The sequence below is a fragment of the Chaetodon trifascialis genome, chromosome 2 (genome assembly GCF_039877785.1).
Source record: "Chaetodon trifascialis isolate fChaTrf1 chromosome 2, fChaTrf1.hap1, whole genome shotgun sequence".
Lineage (NCBI taxonomy): Eukaryota > Metazoa > Chordata > Actinopteri > Chaetodontiformes > Chaetodontidae > Chaetodon > Chaetodon trifascialis.
The window spans coordinates 15,193,553-15,205,435 of record NC_092057.1 but is presented as its reverse complement, the minus strand read 5'-3'; the positions used below and the strand labels follow the sequence as shown (position 1 = coordinate 15,205,435).

The 11,883-nt window shown below is 44.0% G+C and overlaps 1 protein-coding gene across 2 annotated transcripts; it reads left to right on the top strand.

The window, feature by feature from the left end:
- The first annotated feature begins 225 nt into the window (after positions 1-225).
- On the top strand, positions 226-11,844 carry tecrb (trans-2,3-enoyl-CoA reductase b). 2 transcript variants are annotated; one of them, XM_070979596.1, is made up of 12 exons: positions 226-317; positions 3,328-3,378; positions 7,581-7,632; positions 7,759-7,803; positions 7,911-8,014; positions 8,096-8,211; positions 9,074-9,179; positions 9,333-9,405; positions 9,497-9,540; positions 9,694-9,751; positions 10,338-10,426; positions 10,673-11,844. In XM_070979596.1, the coding sequence occupies exons 1-12, from the start codon at positions 303-305 to the stop codon at positions 10,844-10,846; spliced, it is 927 nt and encodes a 308-aa protein (XP_070835697.1). In that variant the 5' UTR covers positions 226-302; the 3' UTR covers positions 10,847-11,844. The 2 variants fall into 2 exon arrangements, with proteins under 2 accessions (XP_070835697.1, XP_070835688.1); XM_070979587.1 differs by lacking the exon at positions 226-317 and having other exon boundaries at positions 3,155-3,378.
- The last annotated feature ends 39 nt before the right edge of the window (positions 11,845-11,883 follow it).

Sequence of the window (11,883 nt, the reverse complement as noted above, 5' to 3'; positions counted from 1 at the left end):
CCCTATGGATAAATCCAATTATGTTGGCATAGCCGCAACCTCTGCGTCTACTCATATCTCATTGGCTACGTCGCAGATAATGGGGCATCGTCGTCTGAATGACGCTGGTTTTGATTGGCGTCGGCAGGGGCGTAGTTCCCGCCTACAGTGGCCTTAGCGCTCGCACGTTACACCGCTGATTGGAGGCTGCTCTGCAAAGCAGTGCCCGGCTACAGTGGCCTCAGCAGTGCATATTACTCCGCTGATTGGAGGAGGCTCCGTCACTCATCTGGGACATTAAGGAAGGAGTTCCAACTGCCAAGATGAAGCACTACGAGGTAGGTAGTGTCTATGAAAATGTAAACCGTGAATGGGGCGCGTCGAGGTGCCACAATTTAATTAATGAGACTAATTCGTAATTCTCCCGTGATTTCTATATGAGTACATACACGTGAAATATCAAATTTAGAGCTTTAAACACGCGTAGTGAAGATCGCACGCTGTTACAGTAATGCCTGTCTCGGGCTGGTTTCTCTGACCGGGGATTTGTGGGCTCTAGCACATGGAAATCAACACTTGTATTGGCTGATGTCATAGCTGAAAGCCAAGCTGCACACAGGGCTGTGACCAATTATACTTGCATTATACAATTGTTAGGTCTTCGATAAGATTAACGCGTGTGTGTGAGCTAAACAGCGAGACCCCTGTGCAGGCTAAAACTCTGCACCATCGCCATCTCTGGCTGGAATGACGCATGGCGTTTCTTATCCTGTTGTTACCCAATTATGCAGGTGAGCCGTCAAGTGCGCAGTCTCAGCCCTGTCAAATTTAACCTTGTAGTACACCCTAAGTTGATGAGAGATGCTTAATGTTACGTAGAAGCAAAAGACGATAAGAAATGATTTGTCTGTCTCAGAAACATCCAGGCTTCACTCTGCACAAAGGCCTGTTTTGTCATTAACGTAGTAAGTGTTGCCATTGTACTCCTGCAAGCACTCACTGCTTCTCTAAGTGTTAGCAGTGTTTCATGAGCACCAGCCCCAAACCCATCAGACAGGATCTGAAGTAGTCTAACAGAAACCGACCCAACCAGTGGCTGCTCCAGTTCCCCTCACTTGACAGATGTGGCTTTCGCAACCTAAGAGGGCAAAACGACATTGAAATCATGAAAAATGGCTGAACTATGACCGTAACCAGTGCACCAGGAGATAAAAGCTTACACAAGTGCAAACAGATGCACATTTTTTCTGTGCCTTCTGCACTGCTCGCATAAAACTAAGAGAAAATGTCCATGTATGGATTCAATCATAATGCTTTTTATTCTCTAAATTGCATCCTTTCAAGGACACAACATAGAAATCCAACACTGAATAAAACTGCTTAAGCAAATTAGTTTGTAGGTCTAATTGTAATATATACATATTTATTTTGTTAGTGTTCACAGTATCAAACAAACTGTAAATGTATTCCAGTTGGGTCTTTAGATCAGTTTATTCTGAGTTTCATTGCATTTACACCAGATAGCACCAGAGAGCTTCATTACTTTCACAGTGATCTGTCTTGCTTTTGCAATCAGTGTCTTGCATTGTGCATTAAAGCACTTACAGGACCAATGAAACATCTCCAGATTGTCTGTTAATCCGTCTGAACAGGAAGCCTTTCCATATTTCAAAATGATCCCTTACCTTGAGATAGGAGGTCCAGGCAAAACCAGCAAAAATACAGACGAAGTCCCCTCGCAAGCAATTAAAGCTTATTTCTGCCTGCTCCACCGTCACCCCAGAGTGCATTACCAGGACAGACTGTCACTGCCAGGCAGAGGCTTTATATAGATGAGATGGGGGAGGTACAGTGGCAATGGGCATGCCTGGCACACGGACAGCTGAGATGTGGTTGTTAGCCTCAGCCACAGTGTCATGTGTCCGGCTTTACTTGAGCATGTGTGGATTTTCATTGGCACGGTAAAAAGGTCGCTGAGCGAATTCATTGAAGCTTTAGAGGGGCATGTTCAGATGAGATAAAAATGAATTACACACCATCTGAGACAACCAAAATAGAGAAACATATAGACGTGATAAGTCCCTATAATTCTATTTTTATTTAGTTTTCATGCTAGCTTTTAAACAATTCATGTGACACGGTGAATCAAAGCTGTGAAAACCTGCATCATTTAGTCATTTTAGCCCTCAGGTGCGTCTACCAAAAACATCCAGATTTGTGTCAGGTACGTTGGATGCACATGGTCCAGGCCCGTGTCTAAATCTGATGTTTGGGCAAAGCTGATGGAAGCAAGGGTGACTTTTTGCATAACAGAAAATTACTACTGTATATTCATCATAGTGCTTATGTTCAAGTCCATGTCACCATTTGTGCCTATCTGTCATATACCGTTCATTCATTATGGAAATTGTATCCCAAGTGTTCGTCATTAGTCAGTGGAGGAGTCGGGTGGGCTTCACCAAGGGGAATGCCCCGGCTAATCCCTCAGAGTCTGGAGTATTATCACCCCTTGGCATGAGAGAGAGACTCCCTGTGTGAGAGACTGAGAGATCTGGCTGCTCAGTTTGGTTGGGCGGTCTTCAGGGAGTGGGCTTGTTATGCAGAGTTAGCAATAGACGTTTATATTTAGCTTGGGAGAGGAAGAGAAGGGGTCAAAGTAGGAAACAGGGGAGGCTGTTGGTCATAATACCTCTCCTCCATCCTCCCACTTATCCAGGGGTTGAGAGGTGTTATGGGTCATCAGGTGTCCCCTTTTTAGGGAGGAGTTATGTTTCAAAACCAAGTCACTGCAGCTCTGAAATATAGCTTCTGCTCTCTGTTCTAGAAGTTTCCCTCATGAGATATACACAGATGATATACTGTAGACAGTCTGCCAGGGAGATACCGGGCATTTCTGTGTATGCAACTGTGCACACACATGTGGCATATGTCTGCGCTCCAGGGGTCGGCTGGTAGTTAAATAAAGCAGTGCACCAGAAGTGAAGGAATGAGAGAGGGGCAAAGTGGGAGGGAGAGTGAGAGGATGACAGAGAGGAAGAAGAGGGAGGAGCGGGGGGGAGACAGATTTATTTCCACAGCTGAGTACAGCCCCTCTCCTCTATGATTTGGCGTGGATCTTGGATAGGCCGTTGAGAAGAGTGACAAGTACCAAGGCGAAGAGTGAGGGGAAGAAGGGAATAAACCGAGTGCAGGAGGAGGACTGTGGACATGGATACGTTAGCACTAGAGGCCACAGGCAGTAAAAAAACGGCCAACGGGGCGGTGGCAGCGGCCGCCCCGCTGCCAGCTCAAGCCCCGGTCAAACGCAAACCTGCTAAAAAAGCTAAAAAGGCTGTTGTTTTCTTTGAGGTGGAGATACTGGATGCCAAGACCAAGGACAAGCTCTGCTTCCTGGACAAGGTGAGAATTTATTTCTGCATGGATTTGTAACAGGTTTTATCACTATTGAAGTTTGCTTTTCAAACCTGAGCTCTGCAAAAAGTCCTTTTAAATACTGCATGTGCACATTTAGTTCTAATTGTGCCTGTGTTGTGGGTCTGTTTACCAACTGCAACAGGTGCAGTGTGTCTGGTCATTACAGTAAAATATCTTTGTGTACGTGAGTCAGGCTTTTTCTAGAACATCTGAGCTGCTGTAGTAACTGTAACTGGCTCTCTACATGAGACACACTGCAGCCCCTTTTATAGATGCAACACAGCAGTGCTGAGTGCAGTTATCTGGGGAAGGAAGGGGCTTTTGGCGGGCTTTTGGAGGTAGACAAATATCATAAAGAACTGTGCAAGCCAATATGAAAACCCTCCATGAAATCCAACATTTGTGAAGTTTACAAAGTCAAATTTTCAGCTCCACTGGCGAGCTGCTGATTCTGTGCAATTCAGGTAGAGTTCATTTTATATTATAAGGCATCGCAACACCACCACAACCTGTGGCTTCCAAAATACAGATGTGTTCATGAGCAGCGCCCACACACTGAACGGCTGCTGCAGAAAAGAGGACTGTATGAAATGTGATCCTACAGAATAACACTGTCATTTGTGGTATTATATCATCCATAATATATTATTTGAGATATTCCTGATATTGATTATTAAGCTTTGATATGTCAGGAAATACACTGGGAAACCTCACTTCAGATAAAAGGTTGAAAGTACACCGCTTTTTCATAATATGGTGCCTGTTGTTAACCATTTTCATTATGGCCCCCAGAAGTCAATAGAGCTAAGTGTGGTGGAGAAGAGGTGTGAGTCCCAGCATATATCCCCCTCCCCGCATGAAGAGCCAGAATCCAGCTGCTCCAATCCGATACAAAAGCAGCAAACATAGGAAAAAGAAGAAGTTTGTTGGCTCCCGGTGATGTTTTGACCAGCAAGGTCTCCGTCAGGCAGACAAGCTTTGTTTCTTTTACAGATGTAATACTACACCAAGGTTCACTTCAGTCAGATTTTGGTGAGTTGCCAGAGTGATATTAAGCGATACGGTCACAGTCGGGATTAAAGTGTTTCACTGTTTTATTAGCCATGTTTATTTTGGTAGGATGTCTGAGCCTATTGTTTTACCAGGTACATTTTCAGTCATTTGGACTTGGCCTGTACTTTATTATTGTTGTGTTAGATGGCTTTAATATGTTCATGCCAGGCCTGCAAGTCAGTGCTGCTGCATTAGGAGGGTTTAGTGCATTGTTGGTGTGAAGCCTGTTGGTGTATAGGGTTGCATTAGCCAAGTTTACAGTGGTGTTAGTCTGTCAGATGAGGTAGACTCATCTTATCAAAGGCTGCTCCTCAAGTAAGAAAATCTGTCCTTGAAGGATTATACCCTATTGTCAGATTATCAGAGTTTCCATGATGATAGCACATGCAATCTTAACACCTTTAGGAGAGGAAGTTTCACAGAAAGGACCAGATAGAGGCCTGGATCTTGACAGAGGGCCCTTTGGGAGGCTGATTTCCTCAAGCAGGCAGAGTTAAACTGACAGATGAGTTAGAAATTAAACTGTCACTTATCATGTCTGGGTCAGGGTTTATAGGATCCGTGATCTCGACACTGAATGAGGCCTCTAGAAAGCGGGGGGGGGGGGGGGGGGCACAGGGGTCACGGAGAGGTGGTTTCTCAGTGATGTCATCCTGCTGAAAATGGCCTGCGGTGCTCAGGGCAACATGAACAGAAGCCAAGTCGATTACAGCAGCGGACGTGTACAGCTGACTCCGGGTGGGTCCGGCGTGATCGGTGAGGAAAATGATCACAGAATGTGAATCTGTTCATCACAGCGCCTCTTTGATCTGTTAGAGCTGCTGTTGTGAGCACGGCCATTAACAAAATACTAGTTGACATACCAGAAAAGCAAACAGTTTTAAGATAATCTAACACCCATACGCTGTTTGTGCAGGGCCGTGCTGCTCTGGCTGTGTCTGGGCCTCGAATCGTTGGTTCAGCCACACTTGAACTATGAACGTTGTCCTTGGCTCAGATTCTTGGTTAATGGTTTAGTGTCTTGATAGTGATTTTCAGTGGCATGTTTGAGACGTGAACTTGCTTATGTGCTGTGTTATTTTGTTCAGTGCTATTTGAGTGTTGGCTGATTATCTTATCTAGGAGCTGAGCCACAGAGAAGCACATGCATACTGAATAATATGTGTTTTCTTGCACTAGTCCCCCTATGTCTCACCTTTTCTGAGACGTTGTGATTGCATACAGGAAGACATTTCACCAAGGCATCGTGGCTCTCCTAGTCCAGCAGGGGAATATCAACTCACTGCTAAAATGTTTTGAGAAGCCTATCAGTGAATCGATGAATGTCAAAGGCTTGAGAGAAATTTGATGCTGATGTCTGAGGTGCTATAATGAAGGAAAACCCAGATAGTGTTGCAGAATTTGTTTTCATGCTAATAAAGAATTTACTGGTTCGTTATTGGTTTCCATTCACTATAGTTTAGTAACCTGCACTGATTTGAAACTTCAGACAGACAATCTTTCAGAAATTAACGGAAATCAATGGTCCCATAAAAAGTTGGTCTTTGTTTATGGAGCACATTTCATACAGGTTGGGGAAGTTCAACATGGTTTACAAGTAAATACAAACAGAATTGGTGAAATCGCTAAATGCTAAAATGAATTTTAAACAAACAGTGAAAGCATAGAGGCAGGCCTAACTAGTCAGACTCAGCAGTAAAATAAAGTATACTGGTACCAGGTGTAGTAAATGCACAAAAAAAGTATTTTCTTTTAATTATTTATTCACTGCTTGGAGCTCATTGGAATATTTTTTGGAATATATTTGTTTCCCTCAGTAATTTATGAAAACATATACTCAAATGGTCAAATGCCATTCCAAATAAATCATGTCACATAAGTTAATGTTGCTGCCTATAGACTCACTGCTGAGCTCCTCACTCAAGCCAGATCTCAGGCCTCGGATGGACAATATTTCAAAGAAATCAGTAAAGTTTAGTTTTAAAACAGTGGTGGTGTTAGTCCACTAAAGAAGAGTCTCAGGGAGGTGTGTAGTGTGTAAGCTGCCTTAAGTCAAACTGATAAAGCTGTTTGGTCAATGGGAATGTGGTGATGACTTTAAATTATCCGACTCAGCCTCAGTCCAGGAGGTTTCACTGCTCTGTAGTACCTACACTACAGATCTGTTTGTGTTTCCACCGCAGACAAGTTTGTTTGTTGCTCTTTGTGGAAAATTTGGTTTCGTTCTTCTCCCAACTGGCTTCAGCATGAGTCCTATTACAACATCATATGGTTTGTTGATCTGATTGGTTAGTTAGCCCATGATAGATGGAGATTGTTGGACTGATGGTTTCTCCAATCACCTGCCAAGTATTTTTTGAAAGTGCCCGCCATCTTCCAAACAGTTCGCAAGGACGATATCCCAGATGTTTTTTGTTTTTTTTTGGTTTTTTTTTGTAACAACCCGTCTGTCCTGTCAGGTTGGGAAATCCTACATCAGAGCGAGACGACTCTGATGCTCTGATTCTCTCTGACCAATCAGCAGACAGCAGTGTTTGTAGCTTCACCTTTAAGTATCCGATCAGTGTGCTGGCTCCCTCAGCAAAGCGACAGAATGGAGTGAAAAAGGAAATGCAAAAATATCAATCCTAACATCTCCAGAACCCACTTCAACCCACCTTCAACAGCTGTGTGTGTCCACACTCGCCTCTGTGCTCTTCATATTTCTGTATTGTTGTCATTGTGTTTATATTTGGGGTAGTTGGGCCATAGCTGGCAGCCTGGCACAAGGTCGTATTCTTTGGCTGTGGTTGTGTGTGTGTGTGTGTGTGTGTGTGTGTGTGTGTGTGTGTGTGTGTGTGTGTGTGTGTGTGTGTGTGTGTGTGTGTGTGTGTGTGTGTGTGTGTGTGTGTGTGTGTGTGTGTGTGTGTGTGTGTGTGTGTGTGTGTGTGTGTGTGTGTGTGTGTGTGGTGTGTGGCACTTTGAAACCCTAATACCAGCTGTTGAATATCCCTCGTCCATGGGGTGTGTGGGCACAGCCAGAGCTAAATTTACCGCTAATCACCATCATGAATGGAAAACAGGGTTATTATCTGTTCCTTTGTGTGTATGTGTGTACATGTCCCTCCGTTTATTTATTGTGGTGTTATTTGTAGGTCGAGCCAAATGCCACTATTGGGGAGATCAAGTCTATGTTCCACAAGAGCCGTGAGTGCCATCTCTCTGCAGGCGACTAAAGCCTCATAAATCTGATTTAAGATCTTCAAGCTGCTCACAGAAATACCTGATGTCCTGTTTTAAGATGTGTGTGAAGCACTTATCTGTCTGTTTCAGATCCTCAGTGGTACCCAGCCAGACAGTCCATCCGCCTCGACCCCAGTAAGTCAGCCAAAGCGCGGTCTATCAGTGTACTTAAACTTAAACTACTCGTCTCTTCAGCCCAACTCATAATTTACTCATGAAGTAAACGTGTGTGCATGTTTCAGAGGGGAAGTCTCTGAAGGATGAGGATGTTCTGCAGCATCTCCCTGTGGGAACCACGGCAACCTTCTACTTCAGAGACCTGGGAGCCCAGATCAGCTGGGTCAAAGTGAGTGCCACAGACCAAAGACTGGAAAACAGTGAAAGCCTGACTGTTTGACTTATGCTGTCCTCCTTTCTCTTCTTTCAGGTCTTTCTGACAGAGTACACTGGCCCTCTGGTCATCTATCTGATGTTCTACTTCAGGGTTCCCTTCATCTACGCACCCAAATACGACTTCACCACCAGTAAACACTGGGTCGTTCAGTGAGTGTCTCCAGCGCACCTTCATAAAATAGTTAGGTAGAGCCTTCTTGTCCCGCAATGGTTTGCTGGCAGCAGGCACATGTGTTGTGTTTACATAGAATATGTCTCAACTTTAAGGAATAGTTTGATATTTAGTGAAATTTTGCTTTCTTGCCGAGAGGTAGATGAGTGGATTGATACCACTCTCATGTCTGTGGCTTAAATAGGAAGCCACAGATCAATTGTTCTCTAAGCACCTCTGGCCAGTCGTATCCCTGCTGCTCAACAGAAGGAAAGATTATCATCCCATTGTTCAAACCCAGTGGAGACCCCACTGACAGATCTAGTCACTGTCCCCCGTCACGAATCAACAGGCATTTAAGTATTAGCATGGCTCTGGTTACTGGGCGTGAAACGGTTATTCTGTTCTTGATACATCAGGACCAGAACGGTTTTATTAAAGGAAGGCATTAATTCACCAACACTGATGTAACTGAACACAACTTTCAACCAATAAAACATTTGACACTGATATGAGCGGTTCATACATCACTTCAGAAAAATAAGTTGGAATATTCTTACTTTGTCTACGAAATTAAGACTTTGAGAAAGCCAATCAGCATTTTTCCCCATAATGTCAAACTTTTCCTTTAAGCCACGCTCCTTTCATGTAATTACAGACATGAATTAGAGTCTTATGTGGAGAGTTTTTGGACAAGATAATGAAATTGTCAGTATTTGTTCTCAGTGGGAGGATATTTATGAGTCCTCGTTTCATGTGTGAGTCTGCTCAGACGTGCATGTAAGCTGCACTGGGTGGTGGAGGCGTACAGTCATGAGGCAGTTATTCTCGACTGAAGACAAGTCTCTGTGCTTTTTCCAGTCTCGCCTGCATGTGTCACTCTTTCCACTACATTAAGAGGCTTCTGGAGACGCTGTTTGTCCATCGCTTCTCTCACGGGACAATGCCGTTACGCAACATCTTTAAGGTGAGGCACATCGTCCCGCTCAAACTGTCACATCTCGCCTCACGTTAACGTGTGCAAAGGGTTTGCTGTTGGTTGCATTAAGTAAAAATGGATTTCTACCACCGTGAGGGTGATAACTCAGTGATAATGTTTCTGTCACGTTCTCCATTTCAGAACTGTAGCTACTACTGGGGCTTTGCAGCATGGATGGCCTATTACATCAACCACCCGCTCTACACCCCCCCCAGTGAGTGCACATACACACTCATACACTCAACACTAATTACTAACTGTAACTCCTTTTCATCATGACTCATGTGAACCGTGTCTGGTTGCAGTCTATGGGGAGCAACAAATCAGACTGGCCCTCATCATATTCTTGGTGAGACTGTTTTTATCCTCCACACGTTTCTCTGTAATTTACTGAGCTTTTCATTTGCTTTGACTGATAAATATAAACATGTCACATTAAAACCTTTATTATCTTTTGCTCTGCATACACACAGTATTAATCAGTGTGTTACTGTTTTCTCAGTTCTGTCAGATCGGCAACTTTTCCATCCATGTTGCTCTTCGGAACCTTCGTCCACCAGGTACATACACCTGTAACACCTGTACATCTCTCTGTCTCTCACACACACACACACACACACACACACACACACACACACACACACACACACACACACACACACACACACACACACACGTGCCATTCAGACCACAGTGAATGTTAAGCTCATCATTTTCTAGGACACTTTCTGTTTTCCCTTAAAAATTGTAATTGATTTAAGACATTTTATAGTTCATTCACATAAAAAGTGGGATATTTGTTGTGGTAATGAAACTCCTTGGAAGAGAAAACTAGATGCAAATCAGTTTGTATCCACATGCATTTGAGTGAATTTCAATGAAAGCCCATGAAAATCACAATTTGACAGTAATAATAAGTATAAGTATTACACATGAAATAAAAGATTTATGATTAAACAAGCAACAAATCCTAATTGGTGCATAGAAATATGTGACATCACTTTTTCCCCCACCTATCTTGTGGACCCCATCGCTCATAGTAAGAGGATCGCAGAGAAAATCGGGTTTCGTGGTCTTTACAGTCAATATAGAATAACAGAATAAACATTTCTTTGACATTACCTTCCTTTTGCTCCCTAAATCCAGGCTCTAAGACCAGGAAGATTCCCTATCCAACCAAGAACCCCTTCACCTGGATCTTCCTGTTGGTCTCCTGCCCCAACTACACCTATGAGGTAGAGTTTTATTCATCAAGCGATGGCTAGTTTTCTCTGCATGAACACGGTAGCATTGAAAGTAGAGTGGGGAGTGACATGACATTTATTGCACAGCTGGAAGTTTTAACCTCGGTGCGTCTGGTTTTATTGCCCTTTGTTAAGATGTTTGTCATCATGTGCTGAAGGTTTTGTGAGTTAAACTTGTGGCTGCTGCCCTCTTGTGGTTTTACTCTGCATGTAACTCCCCCCCTCTTCCTCCGACAGTTGGGTTCCTGGCTCGGCTTCACCCTGATGACCCAGTGCCTGCCGGTGGCCTTCTTCACCTTGGTGGGTTTCATCCAGATGACTGTCTGGGCCAAAGGGAAGCACCGCAGCTACCTGAAGGAGTTCCGCGACTACCCTCCTCTTCGCTCACCCATCCTGCCCTTCATCCTGTAGAGGACCACTTCACCACTTCCCCCCTACTTGTAGGAGTCAAGTACACCCCCGCCCTCTCCACCCCAGCCCTAATGACAGCCCGTTTAAACCTGACATTAACATGCATCTTGGATAATCCAGTCAGTCAACCGGGCTAACAGCTTGCCAAGAACACAATAATGTTTCAAGGACTAATACACTATTCCAACTGTTCACATTGGCAGAACAAAGTCATTTGTGACTTGCAAATGAGCACAGGACAAGCCAAAAAAAGGAACCTGTACTCCACGTACATCAGCGCTCTCCATATTTTCAAGCGTTGGTACAGCAACCACCACCTGTCACGTCCTCGTCAGGGACATGTTACTGTTTACACTGCAAAAGATATGGCCACCTGCATCCCAGCCCACCTCAGCAAGTGGTTTGATTGACAGTGTGTCTTGGTGGTTGTTCGTACCTGTATTTACTGCTGTCCACCTGTGATTGGATCACCCAGCATGCATGTTAATAGCAGGTGTAAACAGGGTTAACAGTGTTAGGGGGTGCCCCCCTTTTTTCCATCCTCCGAAATCTGCACTGAACTCAGTAGACTGGAGGAATGTAACCTGGTCCCCTTTTCCTTGTCCCCCCCTCAACCACATTGTGTCTTTCCCCTCCTGCTTTCAGTCTGTCGTGTTGAGTGAAAATGTAAAACGCTACACTCGCTCTATTTTTTTATTGCCCCCAAACAAACCAATGCTGATTGGTTAATTGACTTTGTGCATAGAGTTACCAGAGCGGTCTCCACCTTCCAACAACCCAGTGCATGCCGAATGATGTACTATATATAATACTGTTACGATGCATAACCACGCTTATGTCATCTAATACTGTTGTTTAGGTGCTGCATCTGCATCTGGTGATACTCAGCAAAGCTTCAACTGTTCAGTTTTGATAGCAATTCATCTAAATTTGAAACCATGACAGCAGTTAATTTTGTTGATGTTTGAAGTAATTTATTAAAAAACGGTAAACCAAAATGTTGTTGCCCTGTTATGTGTTATAGGTGTCAGACTTTG